Here is a 25,023-nt window from a genome sequence, read left to right as displayed (position 1 = left end):
TTACACAATAACATTCGCCATTACAACGGAGACAGATGTCTTGAAATACGGCATATTGCCTCCATATTCATCCGTCCTCACCTCCGAAACAATCGCCATCCTAGAAGCAATAGTACTTATCAAAAACCGAAGAGGCAAATTTATTATCTGTTCCGACTCCCTATCAGCAATAGATTCAATCCAAAACACTAATAATAACAACGTTTACCCCAGCAGAATACGGTCGCTAATAACGCAACATGCACCTAAAATTAAAATAATGTGGATTCCTGGCCATTCAGGAATAAAAGGAAATGAACTAGCCGATCAAGCTGCAAAATCAGCAAGCAATATGCCACTTATCCTCACCCCACTTATCCTCACTGATATAAAAAAACAGCTTAAAGCCGACCCTGCGACTAAAAATAAAGTAAATATAATAAACTCCAGTCCATGGTACCAATCTATTAATAGGAATACCTCACACACATGCGATTACCTCAAATAATCTCACCCAAATTGGACCAGACTCGACCAAACAAAAATAATACGACTTCGACTAGGACACACAAACATAACCCACCAACACTACCTAAATCCCAATTCAATACCAACTTGGCCGGTATGCTAAGGTGATATTTCAATAAGCCACATATTAAACTCATGCCCATCCCACCTACAAACCAAACAAGACATATTCAACAACACCAACCCTCTAGACCTTCTTAGCAAACCCAATCCAGATAAAATACAAAACTCATACTTTTCCTCAAAAAAACCAATTTATACCACAAAATCTGAAAACAAAACAGGCAATTGTACATAACAAGCCATCAAATAGTTAGCAAATTAGATATTAACTAAATTAAGATATAATAACATTGTAAATAAATATAGCTGTAAGCCCCGTAGCTTAAGCTTACTATATAAGTTAGTCTAGTTTTGTAACCTATTCTATCTATCATAAAAAATAAATAAATAAATTGGTGTCATTTTATGAGTTAGGGTGTATGGATAATCCCGGTGCCTTATCAGCGATTGATGTACACATATACGGTCATCACACACAGCAACTTGTTCGTATAATTGTTGTAAATTGTCCGCAAAGGCGATCCCGGTGCCTTATCAGCGATTGATGTACACATATACGGTCGCCTGTGAAGCAATTTGTACTTGATTTTGTTTTATTTGCACTTATGTTTCAATAACGCTTTATTTAATTTTTTATTTCACCACTCACTAATAAATAAAATAATCCCCAAAACCACTACCGTCACACGTTCATCACCTCTTCAGAATTTGAACGATAAGCGTAGTGGGCATTGTTAATGCCTTGTCCGTAGTCCGGCTGCGCCAGTTACAATCCTGTGACCGAAGGAGGAAAGCTTCTAAAAAACAACTGAGCACTGAGGTTAGGGTATGAAATGAGAATGCTCTTTATTACAAAAATTGTATGTTACCCTCAAAATGTCTTCGTCCGAGTTCGTATTGGCGATCTTCGTTTAATTTGCACGGCTCTCGGTTTTTCGTTTGCTGGATCTTTGTTGTTTCCCTGTGGTCGGAGAGAGGGGTCATGTAAACTCCATCGCAATAATTGATAAGATGATGACAGAATGTCTTAACCTAGTAAAAAGCAAAATGTAATTAAGAAATGCTCATATTTTTAATTTGAGACTGTCCTTGTGGACCACCCTCGCTTTAATAAGAACCGTCGTACCTCAATCGGCTTCGATCGTTTCTTCCGAGCATAATGGTGTTAGCTTCGTACCTAACCGTTTGGTTAAAAAACCAAACTTTGTCGCTCACTTGATACTCTCGGTGAGCTTTTGTCTTGTTGGCTTGTTCACGTGTTTTGTCTTGGGTTTCCCGTATTCTTTCTCTGATTTCCGATTCTAGCTCGATTGGTGTTGAATGTATGATATCTACTGGTTCCTTCTTTGTAATTGAGTGGATGGTTCTATTATAAGCGGTTGCTGCTAAAAGGATTAGATTGATTGTGTCATCGATTAATTTATCTACTTTTAAGCAACGGGAAATCTCTACGAGTGTGCTATGAAACCTTTCCACTTGACCGTTAGATGTGCTATGTAAAGGAGAGGCATTTGCTATTGTTATGTTAAAATTATTAAGTATCATTGTGCGAATTGTTTTTGAACTTAGGTATTTCTCGTTATCACAGTAAATGGTCTTTGTGAGAGGGAAGAAATTTATAATCTGCAAGAGTGGGCCTTTGATATCTGTGATTGATCGCGAACTTATAGGTTGAACTATGGCGAACTTGGAAAACTTGTCAATGCACGTTAGAAAGTGTTGCTTGTCTGTGTAGAATATATCTACGTGCACAAGTTCTCCAGCGTAGGATGGTATTGGAGTTCTTCCTAGTGTTTGCTTGACAGGGTGACGTTTATGCTTTGAACAAGTTTTACAATTTAAGGCCACTTCAGCTGCTAAGCGGCTCATTTTCGGGAAGAAGTAGTCGCGCAATATCTGCTTGACGTTTTCTTGGGCTGCGCGATGTGCTCTGTTATGTTCTGTGGTTATTATTTCGGTTTGTTCTGTCCTGTCAGTAATGTCCGTTACCAAATGTTTACAATACTTGAATGTCGTAGAGGGGAATGTTTCTATTAGTTTGTTGTGGGATAGAAGTCATTTGACCTCTGCGTTGACAAAATCAGCAACTCCCATTGGATACGGGTATAATTTAGAATATACCGGGTCTCCGTCCGTGCGTGTTCTAGCAACGGTGTTTATTTTGAAAGCTAGGGATTCGAAAGGATGCGGTAATGCTTTTGATCTTTGTTTGATCATTTTGTTAAAATTTTCTTTGACCGCCAGTGGAATGTTGCTGTCGTCAATTTAGATGAAGTTCACGTTTTGACACTTCATAAATTGTAGCGGCTCTGAGCCGAATTTGTGTGCAATTAAATTTCTCGTAAGATTGATGGTTGCATCAACTTTTTTTTTAATAAATCGAGGTCTATAATGCCGTCTAAACTTTTTAAACTGTTAAGGACGAAGAAGTATGTCTTCGTGCCAAATAGATAATGTCGTCATGTCGTTTTCCAAATTTTCCCTTTCATTTAAATTGAATTCTCATTAGTACTTAAAATTTTTATATAGTACGTAAGCTAATCTAAGCTAATCATTTTTTTTTTTTGTGTATGAAGAGTTCATTTTCTGAGAGTGCTCCTTTGTATTTTCGAGTAAGAATTCATGAAAGTTTGTTCGCAGACGTGTAATCCGAAATTATTCCTTCTCCAAGCATTGGTAGAAAATGCCACACTTTCGTTTCAGCTCATCTGCGCCGGGAGATCGATCTTTCGCCGAGGAGTGAAAAGTTGAGTGAGTTTCTTTTATAAAACTTTATTTTTATTATTGTAAATATTCAGCAAAGTACACCGATAAAATTTTGCTGGAGGGCATCATTTTGATGGCGTGTCCAGTATTATTTATTTTTATACACACTGCTAATAAATAATTGATCCTAATGGAGTGGCGAAAGCAGCCAATTGAAATATAAAAAAAGGAAAAAAAAATCTAGTCGAATTTACTCGCGGCCCACTCTCAAACAAAAAAAAATTTTCTCTTCTCTTTAATAATTCTGTATAACAATAAAACAAAAAAAAATAATTCATGGAACAAGATTATAAAGAAAACTCACACAAAAAAATTTTAGAAGACTTAGATAAATGCTTTGATCATTCTCTTAAATATAATTAGTAGCTAGTAACTTCAACTCTTTAATTATAACGTTCTTGAATAACGGCATACACCTTTCTTTTCTGATTTCGCAACCAAGAAAAAGCCTTGCTCTAGATTCTCTCAGCTTACTTTAGTTTTTATTTGCATAATTACTTGCTTCCTTTATTATGTACTTATTTTTATCTATAAACATTGTTATTAATTTTTAAGCAACATTGAATATTGAAAATATGAATTTCTTAAAACCTAAATACTGACTCGGCTGATGTTTCTCCGGACGTAGGGTGCTTAAGGGACCACTAGAGCCATGCTCTTAAGGAAAGTGGTCTTAGGTAGGGTAGGGCAATACGCGAACACTATTCAACCTGTGTTTCGCAGGCGACAAAATTCTCAAACTTCTTCTCCTGTTCTAGAACTGTCCTCTTCCAAAGATATTAATTTGCTTCCTCCGATTTTGTATACTAGCTTCTTTATTTTGTTGTTGTTGTAAGCACACTCAATTTCTTGATCTTATTCATTATTGTATGTAACGAAGAGGTATCTGTACAAGCAAGACCACCACACCCAACGCCATGAGCTAGAGCCGGTCTCTAAAGCGTGCACCCGCAAGTATAGCTACTTTAGTCTTCCATCACTTCAATTCGTTACACGTTACAGGCTTTCAAAAAGGGAAGTGGTTTTATATAATTTGTTGATGCTCCCGTATCTATAAGCAGCTTTATGTTCTGCCCTTCTACTGTAGGGTAGCTGGGAGTTTCCCCTAAAAAATTGCACTGTTCGCCGTCGGACGTCATCTTCATCGGTTGCTAAGACCTCTGATTATGCTAACAAATCGTATTCTGACGAATCTTTCTGTCCCTGTGATTCCTGGGACGTGTGATGTAGCACTTGTCTCCTACGCATGGATTGGTCATTATTTCTCCTATAGTGGGTCTGTTTTCTATAGCGTGTTGAGCTATCAACCTCCACAGGCTCAACCATTATTATTTGGGGGGGCGTGGCGTTGTTTGAAACTACCAGCCTTTTGACCCTGTGATTGATTATTTGGTCCGTTGTTGGACTTCTCGAGAGCCTGGCCCTTATTAAAATGTGGGTTTTTACCCTGATAGTTGGAGCCGTCTGAATTTTGTTGACTCTGTGCGTTGTTACGCCACCCTTGGGTCTTTTGAGACAAGGATTTCTGGTATGTTTCCTCGTTATGCTTAGCATAGACGGCTTTGAATACAGAGTTCTTATTGCTCGTTTCTGCTTCTTGTGCCAATGCTAAGGCTGTTGGCAGATCCTTTGGACGTGCCGAAAAACTGCCTGTTTTATGGATCTTTTCAGGCCATCAATGAAGGCATGTAGAGCATCATTCCTATGTTGTTCATTAAGGATCATTGCTCCTGCCACCTCGTGTGACATTATTGTCTTGTTGGTTAGAAGTGCTAGCTTCTTTTCTATCTCGTCATAATACTTTAGCAGGGGCATATCGCCCCGTTGTATAACACGCAGTGGGGTTTTATCTGCGTATGTGAAGTATCTAATCGCGTCGATATTCAACACCGTACTAAATGAGGATAGTGCTGAATTGGCAGTTCCTCTAACTTTGTTGCGTATTATTGCAACAGCCTGATAGTGTTTCGAAGTCCCATTATATGGTCTACAACCGTTGCTGCTTGCCGCCAAGAAACAAATTTTCCTGTTTGATATCGAATTCTGGGATGGACTTTACGATATCTAAGGGTTCGTCACACGTAATCCCTGGTATTACTTAAGCTGCCTCGTATACTACTACTTTTGGAGTTTCTGATTTTATAGATAGAGTATCTATTTGTCGTTTCATATTCTGTGTCGTGTCAGCTAATTTCTGTTCGAAAACCGTCGATTGGTGTTTAAGCGCGGCTGTGACCGTTTTTTCTACCATATTCAGATAGAGCGTTTCGAACTGTGTACCCTGCGCAGCTTGTGCTGCGAGGTTTCCTGTTGTGCACTGTTCTGCATTCATTATCGTAACTTGTTCGTTTTTAATTTTTCCCTGTAACTAGGTATTGTGTCCTCTTCACTACTAGAATTACTCCGATTTAAGTTTTATTTAATTTGTTTTTGAAAGAAAAGGCAATGAACATCTCACTTACATTTTTCGTTATTATTATAGTGCCTTTGTGTGCTGGTCCGCTCATGTGTTCTTCTTTTGTTGGTTTTGTATTTTTCGTTTTATATATTTCGTTTATTTTGGTTTTGACTTACTCAGTGCAGTTGCACTGGAGTCTTATTTTTTGTTTTTCTTGTTGCTGTACGTTTTCGTACAGTTTACACATAAACCGGCCGTGTTTTTTTTCACTCGCTTAGTGTAGTTGCACTATGGTTTTTTATTTTTTGTTTTTCGTTGTTGTAATTTTGTTTTATATGTTTATATAAAACGATTTCGCTGTTATTTTGTTTGGTGTTCTTTTATAAAATATTTTACGTCGCGAGTTCTTTTGATCCGGTTTCAGATCACTTTTACTATGTTCGGGCGCTAATAAAACAATTATTAAGTTATTGCAAATAATAATTATTTTTCTTTATCCCTTTTTTGTAACCCTTGTTAAGTAACTGTACTGGCAATTTGCCTTTGACCGCTGCCAAATAATATAGTTAATTTTCATTAATCTTTTGTTTAATTTTTGACAGCCAAGCAGATCAAATACCAGTTCAGGCACTGAATCAGCTGTTTAATACTGACGTATCTATGTGAACCATTTGATCAAACCAACTTAGGCAAGCACCAATTTGAACCATGGTAAATTACCCCAACTTCAAAATATTTGGCCAACCCGACAGCAACAACAACAAATCCTAAAAAAGGAAAGGCTATCCATAACTATGAAGAACACTCTAATTTTTCCAACGTTAGATCCTTTTTAGGGTTAGCAAGCTATTACCGCTGCTTTATAAAGGACTTTGCTTCAATAGCTCGACCTTTGAATGACATCCTCAAAGAGATAACGAAAACGTTTCCGCCACTCGTTCTAAAAAGATACCCATTATTTTAGACGATAAGCTACGCTTTGCTTTTGAAAAACTTAAGAATATCTTATTGTCCAAAAATGTAATGCTACCCTACCCAGACTACACAAAGCCATTCGATTTAACTACGAACGCTTCAGCCCTTGAAGGCGGCCCGCTTTTATAACAAAACGGAAAGCCTATTACGATGATATCTAGATCCTTACAAGGTAGAGAGCTTGGTTTAAAGGACTATCTGTATTTATAGATGAGCACAAATCAAAAATTTTGTATAAGTCAGGAAAGGAGAATCATGTCGCAGATGTATTATCCAGACAGGCCATACACGATTTAGAAAGCCACCTCCAGTCAGATATGGCAACCATGCATAGTAAAATGTTGCTTTCATACACAATTGAAAAATGTTATTACTCCTCATTTGCACCACCTTTGTAGATCAATCATACCACCGTGTCAACACGGTTTTATGAAACGCAGATCAGTAACCACTAACCTCTTGGAGCTTACTTCTTTCGTAATACAGGGCTTCAAAAATAATCTTGAAGCAGATTTCATCTTCTCTGACTTTAGTAAAGCATTTGACTCTGTTAATCTTACGTTCTAGTACGGAAACTTGATATTTTAGGTTTAACTAATCTTCTAATTTGGATTTCAAGCTATGTAAATGCCAGGACACAACAAGTCCTCTTTAAAAACTCTCTATCTTGTCCCATAAGGGAGCCATCTTGGCCCGCTTCTTTTTACCTTATTCATTAACGACCTCCCCTTAGTAATAAAACATTCGCGTGTACTTATGTAACCAGACGATGTTAAATTATGCCTCCAGCACAAGGACATTTCGCGCCATTTGGACTTACAATCCGATCTAGACAAATTTCAAATATGGTGCCGTGATAACGTATAAAATGGCTCCAAGTGTAAAGTTATGACCTTTTGTCGTGTCAACCCAATACGCACGACTTACACTCTAAGTGGGTGCCCTTTGGACAGAATAACACGGGGTTCTTCTGGACCCTAAACTAAAATTCTCTGACCATATTTCAACTATTGGCAATAAAACCAGGGGTGTGCTTGGTTTTATGAAAAGGTGGTCTAAGGAATTTGATTATTCTTACATGACTAAAACCTTATTTATTTCTTTAGCCCGTCCGATTCTTGAGTATGGATCACATGTTTGGAGGCCACAATACGTAGTCCACTCGGATCGCATGAATCATTCCAAAATATTTATACTTTTTTTTTACTTTTTGCCTTGCTGCTCCTAAATCGGGATGCAAACCGTATAATACCTCCTTATTTCAGTAGACTTTTAATTACTTTACCTTTCCTTGCTAACCGTAGAACGATGCTTGGAACAGTCTTTATTTGTAAGCTCATTCGTGGCGAAGTTGAGAGTCCCGACTTGATTAGTCGGCTTAACTTCTCGATTCCAAGTAGATTCACTAGAAACTATATACCCTATCATTGAGTATTATGTTTTGACTATAATAGACTTTATCCTATTATCAATAATCTTGACTCTGCCGCTCTTAAAGCAATCAGTTTTAACTTTTTAGTATATAATTAGATCCTACTAACACTAATATTTAATATAGTTATTTTGCACTATATTCATTTCCTCGTTTCTGTTCTCTTTTCTATATCGCGTCTATTTTCTCGCGAATCGAGCCGCCGTCCTCGGTCGGTTCGGCGGGAGGTGTGGCCGTGAGACCCGTGCGAAAAAAAAAATAAAAAAAAGAGTTGGTTCCACTAAACGTCGTTAACACATACGAAAAATAAATAAAACAAGAGAGAATGCTACGGTCGAGTTCCCCTACTACCCGTTACTCCGCTAGTATGTAAATTAAATGTGTGGGGGGTGACCCTAAAGGTGAATAGGTAAAATCCCTCGTAGCAGTCTGTGGGAGGCGACTCGTCCCCCGTGTTAGTCTTCCACGTTGCTGTCCACGCACGGCTAGTGCGATGTTAGTCCAATTGAAGAGTTAGAATGATTATGTTGGGAAGATGACTGTCTTCCTTTTGGCTCCTGGCCTAATAATACCTAATACCGCTTTTTGACTGGTTGATCGTCCTTCATTGTTATCTTGTGCACTCCCACCGTTGATGTCCCTTGTACCCTGCCTAAATTGGTCAACTCCGACCTAAGGAATTCGTCAGAATCCTCCTCATAGAAGTCCGCAGCCCTCTCCACGATTACTACTGACAGTTCTCCGCTTGGCCTGCTTTGTCCCGCTGAGCCAACCGGCTACGTTAATTTTGGTGCATTCTATTCTTGCTCCTGGTCTCGTTAGGAAATCCGAACCCAGTACTAGAGCGTCGATTATATTGTGTAGAATCAGCAGTTGCATCCGAACAGTCCTCTCCCCGAGTCCTATGTAGACTTCTATCAGCGATGTGGCTTCTTACATTGACTTCATCTGCCATTCGGCCCATGTCTCCCAGAACCGGTTGTTCGCAATAAACCACTTTAGGGCCCGTCCTTTCACTAGTTCCGGCATCGCTCTTGGGATCTGGTTGACGTCGAGTCCATACGTCATTGTCGTTCCAGAAATTCTAGCGGCTTCTCGTTCCCGACCGAGGCTCCTCACCAGGTGACTTTGACCTCTACAGACGGTCTCTTTCCGTACTCATTTTCTTAAGCTTCCAGCTCGCACATCGTCTTCCGCATTTCCTCGACCAAACCATCTTGATCCCACGGGCACTCATTAAGCTGTTCAGCCACGACTTCCCCATCTTAGTCTCATATCTTTTTGTTAGGACAGTCACGGTTGGGCGCCAAATGTAACGAAGTGACTCGCTACGAGTTGCAACGGCTTGCTCAGAGAGCTTGTGTGTTCGTTCAACCAAATTTATGATTTGTGTGATTGACCGACCAAGGAAAAGAGTGTTTTCACGCTGACTCCTCCGGTATTACTGAACTGCTATTTATACCCGTTACTCATAGAGTAAAAGGGTACACTAGATCCGTTGAAAATTATGTTACAGGGAGAGTTTCCGACCATATAAAGAGTATATATTCTTGATCCGCCTGACGATATGAATGTCTGGATCTCAGGATCTATAAAGCTAGAAGATTAGGGCTAAGCATACAGATTCTAGAGACATTGACGCAGCGCAAGTTGGTTTGCCCATGTGGCCACGCCCACTCTAACTGCCACAAGCCGCACAAATCTGCCGCACGTTTATTAGTCTTGTAAATTTCGCCCTATTGGTCATTGTTTTCAATAAGTATCTAGGTTTTCCTCTAACATGACATGGTTATCGTGATCTGGATATATATATATACTGTTTCCGATAGCAATGAAGCGTATAAGCTTGGTCGTTGAAGTTTGTAACTTTCCTATCCCCTTATTGTCAGTATCTGTGCGTTGATGTAGTTCGTAATTTTCATAGTTCCACCGACATCATTTGTTGGCCATAGTAATACCCTGAAAAAATTTCGTCTTTTGATATGATTGTATTTTATGTACATGTTCATATGTATGTATTATGTTCATATGTTATTGTAGAGTGCTTGTTTTCCTTAACTTTTTCTTTCCTATATCTTGGGGAAAGCTTGGAACCCAATATAGTGATCACATTTACGAATATTTCTTCTTCAGATTGATAATTACGTGTTTCCCTTTTGTTCCTATTATAATTTGTTAGGTCTGTTTTCTGTTTGTTTTTAGGATTTCAATATTATATTTGATGGCTGTTTCGTAACGATTCGGGCATGTGGTCATTCTTCTGCCAAAGAATACATGTAGTGGTCGCTTCTTCGTAACTGAATCTAGTTGCACTCATAAACTGGCCCTTCTTAAAGTTCATTGAAGTTGATCTCTGTGTTCTCCTTTTTAAGGCATCTCATTGAGGATGCTCAGGTAATCGTAATATTTTTGATTTCGATTTGGGCGAAATCTTTTGATTTCCTTTTTAGGTGCTCTGGTTTTAGCAAAATTTGCTATCGTTTTGCTATCGCAAACTGAACGCTTTTTTAATGTTTTTTTTTTTTTAATAATAGATTTTCGCAATTAATTAATTAAATTCAAGATAATAATTTGCGAACAACACTTTTGGCCCTCACTTAAAATAATTAATAAATTTTATATTTATTTTTATTATTTTATAAATATTTTTACCTGCTAGTTTCGTTTCACCAACAGGGTTCATACTGTCTAAAACAGTCGAAAGTTTTAGGGCATGGATAATTTGCTACTGCTGCCACTTTGACGGGGTTTGATTCCCCCTATCGGAGACGACAAATTTGAGGAAGTAGGCTCTGTTTTTCATAAACTCATATTTGTCCAACTGACATTTCATATTAGAGTTCTGAAGAGTTGGAAAAATATTTTCCTTGTTCTCAATGTGCGTATCATCATCCGCACTAAATATAATGATATCGTCTATGTAAACATAACATATTTTCCCAAAATGTTCTCAAAGTATGTACATATTCCCGTCGGTAAATTGAGGGCGCATTAGGGGTCGGCTTATTTGCGAAAGTGCGAATTCTCAGGGCCTCATGGTCTCAAATTGTTCATTTTGGTGTAAAACTTAAATTTGTAAAGTTTAAGCCCGATCGGATAATGTTTAGAGTAGCCTTTCTTAACCAAAGCTTTGATATAGGCATTTTTTGGCTAAAATGCTGTATTTTTTGTTTAAAATTCTATTTTTTGTAAGCATTTAAGGTTTTAGGTCGCAAATTAATCTAATCAACTTAATTTTAGTTTTATATGATAAAATATATTTAAAATATATAAGAATTGATTTTGAATTAATTTGTAAGCGATTTCTTACTGCTAAAAGGGTACGTCTTTGTATACTCTTTGACAACTTGTAATAATTTTGGTTATTTTCTTGTTATAATCTTGCATTAGTTTAACGCCACTCTCTGTAATATCATTAACAACTTTTAATTTTACTACAATCTCAACAGCATTTTTAAAGTCTTTGTGATCATGACACTTCGATGGATCTATGACTAAAAAAGATTTCGATACATTCAACCGGTCGAAAAACTTAATACTATTTGATGTAATGAAATCATAAAGTTGACAAATCTCGAATTTTTAAGTTAATACGCTTAACGGAATGTTCATCCTTGTCTGTATCATCCACAAAGGCTAATAAGCGCTGTGCCATTTCTCGTTTTTCTGCGACGTTATCATCGAATAGGGCCAATGTGGTATTTTCGTCTGCCAGGTACCATAAATGAGTACATGTCTTTTTGACATTGAAATCCTCTCGTATACTTCTCTGTAGTTGTACATAGCCCGAATAAATTGAAAGTCTCTATTAGTCATCAACGTCCAACGACGATCCAAACCACAATTGTACCTAACATTTCACTATAACAAGAAGAAGACTTTTTGCAAAAATCAACTTTGCCCAAAATGATGTGAACATTCAAAGAGTTGCAAGGTAATTTACCAAGTCTTTACAGCTTTTCTTGCTGACTCAGATATTTTTTTCCTAGTATCTTCTCGCAGCCGCTGCTAAGTTCTGCTATTGAATGTGTATTTGTCGACATCATGACACAAAGCTTCAACAACCGCAGAATTCAAATGCATAGCTGCATTATTGGGAATCTGCCATTTGTCCAACGATGAAAGAACTCGGGATGTTAAAAAGCTTTTCCTGCCTCTTTTTATAGGGGATAATTCTAAATCTGAACTTGAAACGTCCAAATCTTCTTGAACAGCAGACAAAGCATCACTGTTGTTGTCACTTTCGGAAGATCTAATACAATCTGTAATACAATCTTTGTTATTATTTAAAGATCCCGTAAAATAAATCAACGTGACTTTTGTCTGCACTATTATAAACACGAATGGTTTCTCTGCACTTCCGAGCTCGTTCCATTTCTTCACGTGCTTCCGTCCGCCATTCTTTGCCTGCCAGTGATGCATCTAAGCCACCTAAATGACCCTGACGTCCATTCTGTCTTTGCATTTCAAAGAATTTCTTATCCTCTTCAATTTACATCATACCCATAGCATTTGCATGTGCAATATCAAAAAAGTTGTCCAAATTGTCACCGAAAGCCGCTTGTTTGGCTCTTGTTTTGTTTTTTTTTCTTGCTGAGATTTTTATTCTTGCAAGATTATAACAAGAAATTAACAACTAAAGAGCTCGAATATCAAATTTTTTTTACATTAAAACGAACAATTTGAGACCATTTGGATTGGGTCTGCAATAACTTGAATAACTCTTATAGCTTGATTTTTTTCTTATTGGAGAAGTGGAATGTTCTCGGAATAATTGTGTTGACTGCTTTGAATTTATTTTTTTATTGAAATAATATTTTTCCTGATTTTTATCTCTGCACCTAATTCTTTCAAACTATCGTTGCCCAAAATTTCATCACAAGATTTTAATGTGGACAACAGGAAAATCTTTACTTTAATGTCCTGAATATAAAACAGATTCGCTACCTTACGATGACTTCTAATGCCTTCTATCGACGAAATTCATTTGGAAGAACTTTCTGTTTTAGCCTATAGAATAAGTATTCTAATTAATTAGACATTTCTTATCCAGCATAATTATTAAATAGAGGAATTCGTTATTACAAGAAACTCAAAGATGCGTCGTCGTAGTAGTCGTAAGCGTTATTATCACCGTCGGTTTTATTTATCTGAACTACGTGGTCGTCCAAGTTGTCATCAAAGTTGTTATAGTCCCCGTACTAGGCAATAGCTTGTTTATAGTCCATCTTTATCGACGGACTCTTGGTGTATCGTGGTTCGTTTCCTTCAATTGTCGTCTGCATATTGTCGCTTCAATCCATCTGGCATTGGACCGGGAGGTCTTTTGCCTGGTTCGAAACGAGGTCCACGGACGAGGTAATGGTTTTGCGGTCTGTGGCCTAGATGGCACTAACTATACTGTATACTGTATCCAATATATACTGTATACTGTATACTGTATACTGTATCCAATACTATTTGTAAGTCACCTAAGTTCCCTGCTTGTTGTGTGGCATTTACTTGGTGTGTTAAATTTGCGAATTCTTCTTAAGAATTGTGACGCCTCAATAAGCCCGACAATTCTTGTACTAGGATTTCACTAACTGTAGCTGTTTAGCAGCTATGTCTATATTTTCAGCCATGTTCCAATTTAATTCTGTTTCATCTTGATGTCGTCTACGTTCTTGCAGCTTCTGTACTAAGTATAAGGGAAGAAATCAAATTCTTCACGTTAGCCATACATTACTAAATGAATCTGAGTTAAATGGTGGGTAGGGATTGGTAAAGATCAAGATTGAGTTATGAGCTAAATTTTCGGCTTAGGGTATTTATTTCTTTCTTAATAACCAGTAGCTGGTTTTTTTCCTTTTATTTTAGAAGGTCCCTTATGAATCTTAAAGTTGAAATGGATGACATCACCATTGTGATCTTTTACAGCTCGGCGTATGTAGGAAATTATGCAGACACCGAGCTTGCATTGTTATACCCGTTACTCGTACAGTAAAGGGGTACATACTGTAACAGGTCTCTCTGTACTTATTTAACATGGCGTGTTTCAATCGAAGGATTACGCATATTACGCTGTGTGCAAATTAAGCGCGGAGTCACACCCTTTTCCTCAGGGTTGTCCCATCTGCGCTGCCATGCGCTAAGTAGAAATTCGTTCAGTCTCGCCACCCTGTGAGCCCAGCTCAGACCTGACAGGTCCTCGCCATATAGCCACTCTGACGTTTTCAATGGGTAATTCCGTCGAAGCTTTACTCTGACCGCCGCGCATCTGGTAGCTATGTCGATTGGGGGAGCTGCATTGCCACAGTGTACGGCATACCGGTAGGCATCCAAGCAGGATTCGCCTCTGGCAGGACACCAGATGCCTCATGGCAGAGCTGGTTCCATCATACCAGACCGTTGCACCAAACAAGGCATATGGCACCATGAGTCCGGCATATATGTCCACACGCAGAACGCGTGTCAATGCCTGCCCAACTCCAGTCAGCCAATCACGTAGCGACTTGATATGTGAAAGAACTTCCAACCGCACCGATGGATCCCTGAGGGCAACCTCGTGTTACTGGTCAGTCACTTCACCATACCTGCTGGCTAAACTTGCACTCCTGCCAGAGAAGAAGTTTCTCCATAATCTGGCTTCTCGGCAGCCGGAGTGGATGAGTCGTCTCATCCAAGTGGTCGAAGGCTCCTTTGAAGTCCACGAAGATTCCGAGCAGATATGGTGACGGCTTGGCAGCTACGTAGCCCACGTAGAAGCTGTTTCGAGTGTCACATTGATGGAAATATGGACGCGCCACACGGCATATTAAGCACACCGGTTCGACATCCTTGAATCCAGTCAGACAGCAACTCACCCCGCAAGAACAGTAGGGAGTTTACTGAACCACATGGGGGATACTGCGTTCGCGTCGAGACCAAGGATGACAAGCGTGCGGCTGGCTAGCAGCAGCACCGCATCCAAGTACCCGAGGTACTCCGGTGTTGAATTGGCAGTACACGGAGCATAGAAAGATTTCGCCAACATTTCCAGCAACGCTCACGCATGCTCCAAACTCGGTGACAAGCGGCTCTATCGGCATGCAGATGGAATCCGTGCTGTCCACAAAAACGGCGGCCTTTCAACGCCTGTCCAAAAACACTTGCATCCCGGATGAGTCTCGCGTAATTCGTCCAGCGAGGTGCATAGAAGGCTCCTGAACCAATGTGAACAAGTGGCCAGAGTCGTGCCACTGCCACAATTTGCCTGAAGGAAGCTAAATATTAAAGTCTAGCGTTCACCCTCGCAAGGCACCCTTGAATGCCTCGAAGGGAGGTTGTAGTTAAATAGGAGTCAAAACGCAATCGGTCATATTTATCTTTATTTGGTTTTTATTCAGCCTGTGTACATTCCTGATCTATTCCTGATTCATAACTCAACTTGGTGTGGTCTACAGGCAGATCGCTCGTGACAGCCAAGTGCTGACACTAGCAAATTCTGCAATATGTATGTATGAAGTTCATACTCGATAACCAATGGGAGTCGAGTGCGACCCCTAAAAGCGCACATGCTGAATTCGCATATTTAGGATTAGGATGGACCTAAGGATCTAGGGTGGTCCTAAGTTTACTTATTCATATTATAATTATTATTAATATTATTATCATAATTATTATTATTATTGTTATTATTATGTTCTTATATACTACATCTCCCTCCTTTTGAAAAATAACGTAATAATATGAAGTTATTTTCAAGTATATAAAAAATTGTTTTCTTTTTTTTTTTTTTTCGATGTATAATAATATTTGAAATGAATGAGTAAAGAGATATTAAAAAAGTTTTGTATTATAATGTTTTTATTAGTTTTTTATTTGTGGTTGGGCAACCAAATACTAATTCATATGGACAATAATCATGAACTACCGATGGTGTTGTGTTGAAACAATAAGTAAAATATTGTATCCATATATCCCAATCGGTTTTGTCAACAGATATATATGAGCGAACATACTCGTTGAAAGTTCTGTGACTTCGTTCTATTGTTCCTAATGTCTGGTGATGGTGTGCTGTTGAAGTAATGTTTTTTATCTTCATATATTTGCACAGGTCGTCTATAATTTGGTTTTTATATTCCGTTCCCATGTCCGTTATGATTGTTTTCATTGGACCGTACTTTAGAATAAAATTTTCGAATACAGCCTTAGCAACTGATCTTGCACTTTTATTTGGAATAGGTACCGTTACCAAATATTTTGTTAAATCGCAAATGATAGTAACAGCATACTCATTTCCGTTTTCTGATCTTGGCAGTGGACCAATGGTATCTATCAAAACTATATCAAATGCTGTTGCTGGCGTTTCTGTTATTGTCAACGGTGTTTTAGTATGTTTTGTAGTCTTGGCTTGTTGACATTTTAAACATGTTTTAACATATTTACTTATTGCCTTTGTCATTTGTGGCCAATAATAATCGTTTTTTATTTTCCTCAGGGTTCTAGAAATTCCTGAATGGCCTCCTTCTGACGGATCATCATGATATTTAGACAGTATTGCTTTTATTTGAACCTTATCATTTTTATCTATCTTAGTCACCTTGTTTAATAGCGCTATTTTTAAGTTTTTTAGTATTTTATTGCCCTTTTCTTTAAAATTCTTTATAGTGACAAATTCGAAGATTTGTTCACTTGGTGACAATTGTGTTTGAATGATGCTATTTATTCTTGCTTCTTCATTAAGCCTTTGAAAGAATTGATCTAAATCGATTATTTCATTAGAATAAAAATTAGTCATATCAAAACGTGTTATAATGTGTTTTCCTCTTTTTAACAAGCACTTATGTTTGTCTATTTTGAGTATAACATATTTTTTGGCATCAATATTATTGATTACCTGATAGATATTGGGCATTTTTATATTATCTTTCTTATTTGGTTCATGCAATTTTTCACCTGCGCAGGTATTTTTCTGTCTTGTTGTGACCTTTAGTATCTGTCTATTCATCGCTTTAAGTTCTCCGATGGTTATTCGGGACAAAGCGTCTGCAACATGTTTATCTTTCCCCTTGAGGTATTCTACTGTGAATTCAAACTCCTCCAAGTCTAGTCTCATTCTGGTTAATTTTGAACTTGGGTTTCTCATAGAAAAAAGATATGATAGTGGCCTATGGTCACTTTGTACTAAGAAATGTCTACCATATACATATGGTCTGAAGTGATTTATTGCCCAGTGAATAGCTGCTAGCTCCTGCTCTGTAGTGGACTTATTACTTTCGCCTTTTGTAAAGCTTCTTGAAGCGTATGCCACTGGTAGCTGTTGACTGTTATGGTCTTGAGATAGTACCGCTCCACATGCTTGTTTACTGGCATCTGTGGCTATGCAAAATTGTTTGCTGAAATCTGGGTACTGAAGGAGTGTTGGTTTCATTAATTCCCTTTTAAGATATTCGAATGCATCATGGCATTCGCTTGTCCATTCAAATGGAACATTCTTTTTACAAAGCCTCGTTAAATGGCGTGATTCCTCAGAAAAGTTCTTAATAAATCTTCTGTAATAATTGCAAAATGCCACGAATCGTCTAGCTTCGTCTGCGTTTATTGCTTTGGGGTAATTTTTTATTACCTCATATTTAGAGTCATCTGGCAATATACCTTTGTCAGTACACTTGTGACCTAAATAAGTAACCTCTTTCATAAAGAAAGTGCATTTTTCTGGATGTAGTTTTAAATTATGTTGCCTACATAATTCGAAAACGTCGGTTAGATTTTTAAGCATGTGCTTTTCAGAACAGCCTATGACTACTAAATCGTCCATATACAGAAATGCTTGCGAAGGCGTTAAACCTGAAAATGCAAGGGTCATCATTCTTTGGAAAGAATTTGGGGTTATTTTTAAACCAAATGGTAATCGCGTGTAGCGGTATGCTCCTGTTGAAGTTGAGAATGATGTTATATTTCTTGACCTTTCGTCTAGTTCTATTTGATGAAATCCCGACCTCAGGTCTAGGCACGAGAAATATTTTGCTCGACCTAATTGATCAAGAATATCTTCTATTCTTGGAAGTGGGAATTTATCTGCTAGCAGTTTCTTGTTGATTTGGCGATAATCGACTACTAATCGCCATCTCTTTTCCGCCGAGTTAGGCAGTGATTTCTTGGGTACCAAGAGAAGTGGGCTGTTATATTCTGAAATAGATGGTTCGACAATGCCATCTTTTATTAATTTGTCAACTTGCCTTTGAATTTCTGGCTTTTGACTTTCTGGCATTCTATAGTTTTTGATATAGACTGGAGTTTTGTCATTTAATCTCAATTTTTGCTTGTAAAAATTATTAGCTGATATGGTTTCTGTTTCTAGACCAAAAATATCGCTATATTCGGTGCATAATTTTGTTAAATCGCTTTTGAATAACGATGGAAATTTAAGAAGTTTTAATACTTCTGAAGTTCTTTGTGCACTATTTTCTATATTTGCATTGTATACATCATAATCATCCAATGATTCGCTTTTTATATTTGCGCTGCTAACTATAGCGTCTTTTTCAGTTGTATTAATAATTCGAATCAAGACGTTCTGAGTGTTTACGAGTGCACTTGCTATTATTATGCCAGGTTGCAATTCCTGGTTGGGGATGAGGACATGTGTGTCAGTAGATGTTAGCTGAATCTTTCGAATCACTTCTGATCTAGCTGGCAAAATTATTTCGTTATCTAGTGAATGTATAATAGGAATGTTTATGTTCCTGAAATTTTTGGGCCTCAAAGTGAACCAATCTTCTTGGTCGTGGAATTCCAAAATACAATTGTATTTCTTAATGAAATCCAAGCCAATTATACCATCCCCTGGTATAGGAAAATTGTCAGGTACGATATGGAATTCATATGGTATTGCTGCATTAGCAATACACATTTCTAAATGTAGTGTACCTAGAGACTGAATTGTCCCTTGCCCTATTCCTGATAAATTTGTTATGTTTTTTGGATTTAAATCGTTAAGATTATTGTTTCTGCATTTAAGCAGGGAAATTTCTGCACCTCTATCTATTAAAAGAGTTACCCATGAATTGGTACTCATATTCTTTAATCGTATAAAAATGCTTAAATTGAGATTAATTTTGTATTTTACTGTAGATTGTCGCTCAAGGGGGCATGTAAGTTTTCCGATTGTATGTTTCGGACATTGTGGGTATGACTTGTTTTATAGTTATGGTTTTGGTTACCTCTTGAGTAACCTCCACCTCTATTATAATTTTGGTTACCACCTCTTCCTCTGTTTCCACTATGGTAACCACCTCGGCCTCTGTAATTGTTATTGTATGAGTTATAATTTCCTCGGCCATTACCTCTGTTTTGGTAATTTCCTCGGTAATTATTACCTCGATAGTGTCCTTTATTATTATAGAATAATACACTATTTGAATTGCCGGTCATTTCTGTACTGCAGTGTATGTATTTTTCAATCACACTATTCATTGTGTTGAAATTTCCAGCTTCCAATATGGTTTTGAGCTTATCGTGCCCACAATTCTTGGTCATTGCAGGTATGGCTTCCTTTGTAGCGAATTTGTCTGCATTGTTTGAATCTAAACCATCATCTATATAGGCTGCTTCGAGCAACCAACGTAGTTTTTCTATCTCTGTGGTATATTGCGCTGCAGTTTTGCCGCGATGTTGTGTACTAAGCATTTTCGCTTTGATGACATCGGGCGATTCGCCTTTAACTGATGCTTTTAATACATTTATTATACCGATAATGGTCTTTTCATTTTCAACTTTGTGTGATAATGGACCAAGTATCTTTGTCTTGATTACCTCTACCGCTAGCATCTCCTGATCTCCTTTTGTCAGATCTATTAGCCGGAGGGCCGTGAGGAATCTATTTAAGTTTAACTTTTTGCCGTCAAACTCAGGTATTGTGGACGAAATTTGTCGCACATATTCCCTTGATGTTGCGGCAGAGTCTGTCATTTTGGCTGTTTCCTGTATACTTGAAGTATTTGAATCTGAAAGTTCTTCTTCAAGTAATTCGGGTAATGTTATTACCGCTGGAATTGAAAGATCGTGGAGATCCTCTTCTTTTATTTCTATTTCCGATTCTCCTACACTTTCGATATCCTCACCGACCTCAGCCACTATAGGTGTGTTTAAAATCGTTGGAATTGTAATATTTAGGTTATGTCTGTACTTGACGTTTAACAAGTTCCCACGGAACCTGTTTAGAAATTTTACTGCTTGTGATAAATGATTTTTTGTTAATCTTTTCCTTTCTCTGTGAATTAATTGGCGTGCTTCATTAAAGCATCTTACCAATATCTGCGCATGCTTGTTGAGAGTGTCTTGTTGCACTTCTCTATTTGGTGTCATGCATTTATAAGACTTGTCGAAAGTCGTTTTAATTTCTTTAAGCTCGTTTTTTATTTCTTGCCAGTCCATTTAAAGAATAATATGGATTTATCTGTGCAATCGAACTTTATAAATTGTTGCCTCTCCTAAAAAGGTTTCTTCAGTAATCCTTTTTTTTTTCATTCTTGTTTTCTGATATTAAAAATAAAAATTTTAGATCATCTTAATTCAAAATACATTTTGGGTGTGTTTTTTTTTTTTGAATGTGTTTATATATATTAAAGTAAATTAATTAGATGAATATTAAAGTATTTCTTTATGCATTCATCTCTCTTTTTTTTTCATTTTATTTTTAAATTTTATCCGAATTATTCTCTGCCCTGTTTATATAACGCTTCTTTATTATCTTGTTATGCTTAACATATAGTGTTAATATAAACTGAGCGACTGTTACGATCGTCATGATCAAAAGGAGTAACCACAGTGACTGAATGTCTTCTGTATGGTCGACTATTTTTAAGTTATTGACCACATTGGCCGTATTATCTTTTGTCTGACTATCGTCAGATCCAAACCAACCCATTTTTGTATATATTTAATTTACAATATAATTTTTTCTTATTTTTGGGTTGTGGATTATTTTACTTTAAAAATATGTTGTTTTCATTTTTTTTTTTTTTTGTATATATATATTGTTACATTTTCCTGCCTAATTGGTGTACGGCTTTACGGGCCATTCTTCTCATCGGGCAGAAAAAGTTCCGCTCAATGTTACAATATTTTGTGTAATATTAATATGCAGCGCAGTGCATCGAGGGTGGTGTGCCACGCAGGGCAACAAAAAAAATATTTTATTTTTCAGCTCCTACTTGTTTCAGCTGGACGTCGCTGGTGTTGGCGCGCTGACACTCCCTCGATGACGTAGTGAGCGGGCTGTTCACCACGTTGATGATGATGTCCTCATTTAGGGGTTATGTGCTGGGGCTGCAATGTCTGCACGTATTTTCACAATGTGGTGTGAACAGTGGTCCCTCGCAGTCGTTCGGGCAGCTTTTCTTAAAAGCAGGCAGGCTTTTCGGATGGGGAGTTGAAGTTTTGTTAATTGTTAACGATTTTATTTGTTTTTCTGAGTGAGCGAGTGTGGTGGGGATTTTTTTCTTAAGATATTCGACACAGTGGTCTAGCTCAGCTTGTAGTTTTTTTTAGCTTTCGACCATTGGGGCGGTGGAGTGTTCGTATATAATAGCCACTTTATGTGCGCTATTCTCTTTTTTGCTTTATTTCGAACTCCGCCCCTGTTTTTACCCATCACACTAACACTCTACTCACTCAGATCGCTGTTTCTCCATAATTGCCGCCGTCTTGGTGGATAAGCATCGAATGCCAGGCATGCTGTTCCTCTCACGTTCAGTGCTTGCACTTATGACGGTCCTGTCACGGTCGCCATGTAGTTAAATAGGAGTCAAAACGCAATCGGTCATATTTATCTTTATTTGGTTTTTATTCAGCCTGTGTACATTCCTGATCTATTCCTGATTCAACTTGGTGTGGTCTACAGGCAGATCGCTCGTGACAGCCAAGTGCTGACACTAGCAAATTCTGCAATATGTATGTATGAAGTTCATACTCGATAACCAATGGGAGTCGAGTGCGACCCCTAAAAGCGCACATGCTGAATTCGCATATTTAGGATTAGGATGGACCTAAGGATCTAGGGTGGTCCTAAGTTTACTTATTCATATTATAATTATTATCAATATTATTATCATAATTATTATTATTATTGTTATTATTATGTTCGTATATACTACAAGGTCCTTCCGCACTGCTTTCTTGAAACCGGCTGAGTAGAACTCCTCCTTGAAATTGTTAGCGTACAATTCCTCCTTAAACTCCTCAGGCAGTATTACAGTGTCGACGTCGAACACCTGGACTTTGGGTCGTTGGCTCTTTAGGACCGAAACGTGGAGTGGGTCTTTGGACAGCAGCGCTTGGCGGCGGCATTAATCCAGATCCTCGTCCTCCTCCTTCTCCTGATCCTCGTCCGGATCCTCCAGCTCCAGCGCCTGCTTTAGGTCCACCGTAAGATCCACCGCACTTAAGCATCGCGTTACGCACAGGAAGAGACATGATGAGCTCAACATATATCTGCAACGCATCGAAAACAGCGTTTGCCGCATCGGGATCCATCCCTCCAATCGTGGGCCAGAAACAATGTCCCGTGATGAGCATCTCCTCTTGCCACCAACTTTCTCCAACGCGTCTGCCTGCGTTGGCGGTGAGCTTCAAATGGCCTGCCTCGCTTGGACTTCTTCGAAGCACTGCTGACGCTGAAGGCACTCGCGCTGCTGTCACTCTCCATCGGACTTACTCCGATGGTGGCTTCTCCTTTCGTGGATCAAAATCACAATCCACCGGTCTGGCAGCACTGAACCGTCCAAAGACACATACCGTGGCAATGACAACCATCAATAAGCTCTTTGCTGGTAGTGGAGCTTTTCAAAAAGTACACTACATTTGTTGAAAGAAGAATGCGTTTCCCACCATATGAAGTATAAATATTCGATGGTTGATCTGACCATGTTTGTCTGTCCAACTCTCTCTCTTTATAAAAGCTAGAAGGATGAGATTAAGCATACAGATTCTAGAGACATAGACGCGGCGCAAGTTTGTTGACGCGCCTACATTGAAAAATGTGATATTTTTGCAAATTTTTATTAGTCTTGTACATTTCTTTTGATTTGACAAATCCTTTTTGCCAGGTTAAAGTTGTTTAACGGCAACAAACCGCCCAAATTTGCCACGCCCACATTTTTGAAATTTTTTTGGATATTTATACCCGTTACTCGTAGAGTAAGAGGGCATACTAGATTCGTTGAAAAGTATGTAACAGGTAGAAGGAAGTGTTTCCGACCATAAAAAGTATATATATTCTTGATCATGATCGATACCCGAGTTAAACTGCCCCTGTCTGTCTGCCCGTATGAACTTCTTAATTTCAGGAATTAGAAGGTTACGATTAAGCATGCTTGATTCTTGAGACAAGTTTGTTGACCCATGTTGCCACGCCCACTATGACGCCCACATACCGCCCAACACGCCAACTCTAACGCCCTAAAACCACCCAAACTGCCAAGCACAAATTTATGAAAAATGTTTAGTTTGTTCTTCTTTTCATTGTTTGTCTTTCCAATTTTTATGGGTATACCAAATACACTGTGGCCAGGCGAAAGGAGGACCTACAAAACGCCCACACCTTTAAACAATTTTAAAATGTTTCCTCATTATATTCCCCAATATCTATCGATATCCCAGAAAAATGAAGAAATGGCGCATACGCATTCCTACTAATTAAGTAACGGATATCTGATAATCGGGAAACTCGAACACAACATTTTCTCTTGTATTTACTTTAATTCCAACCTTTTTTTTATGACGTTTAATACCCAATAAAGTAAAATTTAAGCAATTGTTTGCTATAACGGTATCAAACGGAGTTTCAAAAGAAGCAGACAATTTTGTGAAAATACTTATGCCGACTAGTGTATGGATTATTTTCAAAACTCTTTTCAAATAAGATGGAAACAGTATCCGTAGTTCTGTAAATTTGAGGGTCATGCAGCCACCAGCAATACCGGTACCTCCGCTGTGCAGCAATATCTCCGTTATCTAAGCTCCCTTCTTTAGCGATCTCTCTCTTGTACTCTCGCACATACGCCATTGGTTTAGTGTTCTGCTGCTCTGAAATTTAGCGCTCATTATCATTCGCTTTCGTATCTTGTACATATCGCATCGATGCAGAATTTCGATTGCTGAAACCAATAAAACATATTGTTCGAAATCGCTACATTACATTTTCATTGCTTTAAAATAGCATTAAAAAAGCTTATCTCAACATAAATCATAATAAGACTAGTTTCGAAAATCTTTTTTTCAACATGTCTCCTTTTAAGTTTTGAAGATTTTATATTATTCTATTTATGTCAACAAATTTATTTTCTAGGCAATGTGATATAGGCTTAAGACGCTACCAAACAAAGGACCTATTTTTACATCTTCTTATACCAACACTGACAGTTATTTTTACTGTGGTTCAGCTCCATTATTTTCACCGACGCTTTGTGGAGTCTGTACGACGTCCCAGATCTACAGAAGGTCAAAATTTCCATTTGGCACCCAATGCAGAGACGCGTGCTTCACAAAAAACTCTGGATATACACAGACAGTCGTGGAAAGTATTCTTTGATGCCGGCTATGAAAATGTACGTGCAAAGGGACGCCAATTGTTTAATCCAGGAAAGATAGTCGCTTGGAAATTTTTAGAAATGCATATGATAAAGACAGTTACCTTGGCCTCTTTTTATTGTGCAATATCCGAAATTTGTTTTTTAAATTTATTTCTTGTCATATTGTCTTTATTGGGTATTTGTGGTAATCGTTTTCTTAGGCGTGTTATTTTTAGAGCTGTTACATTTTGGATTTCATTGTTGGTGCTAATGAAAATGATCTATCAAATAAAGTATCTGGATCAAAGCCATTACAATTTTAAATGCGTAATTAAATACAATCTGGA

General features: G+C 38.0%; 1 protein-coding gene across 1 annotated transcript in view; it reads left to right on the top strand.

Annotated features, from left to right (window-relative positions):
• Pzl (Piezo-like) overlaps nucleotides 1–25,023 on the top strand; it is a gene marked incomplete at its 3' end in the record, with an annotated part of 709,421 nt that overhangs the window by 176,807 nt on the left and 507,591 nt on the right. The window contains 1 exon segment of the mRNA NM_001316564.1: nucleotides 24,454–25,003. Coding sequence (NP_001303493.1) covers nucleotides 24,454–25,003 — 550 coding nt within the window.

Source organism: Drosophila melanogaster, chromosome 3R, assembly GCF_000001215.4.
Source record: "Drosophila melanogaster chromosome 3R".
In the NCBI taxonomy this organism is placed as follows: domain Eukaryota; kingdom Metazoa; phylum Arthropoda; class Insecta; order Diptera; family Drosophilidae; genus Drosophila; species Drosophila melanogaster.
The sequence above is the reverse complement of the archived record's forward strand: the minus strand, read 5'-3'. Positions and strand labels throughout refer to the sequence as shown.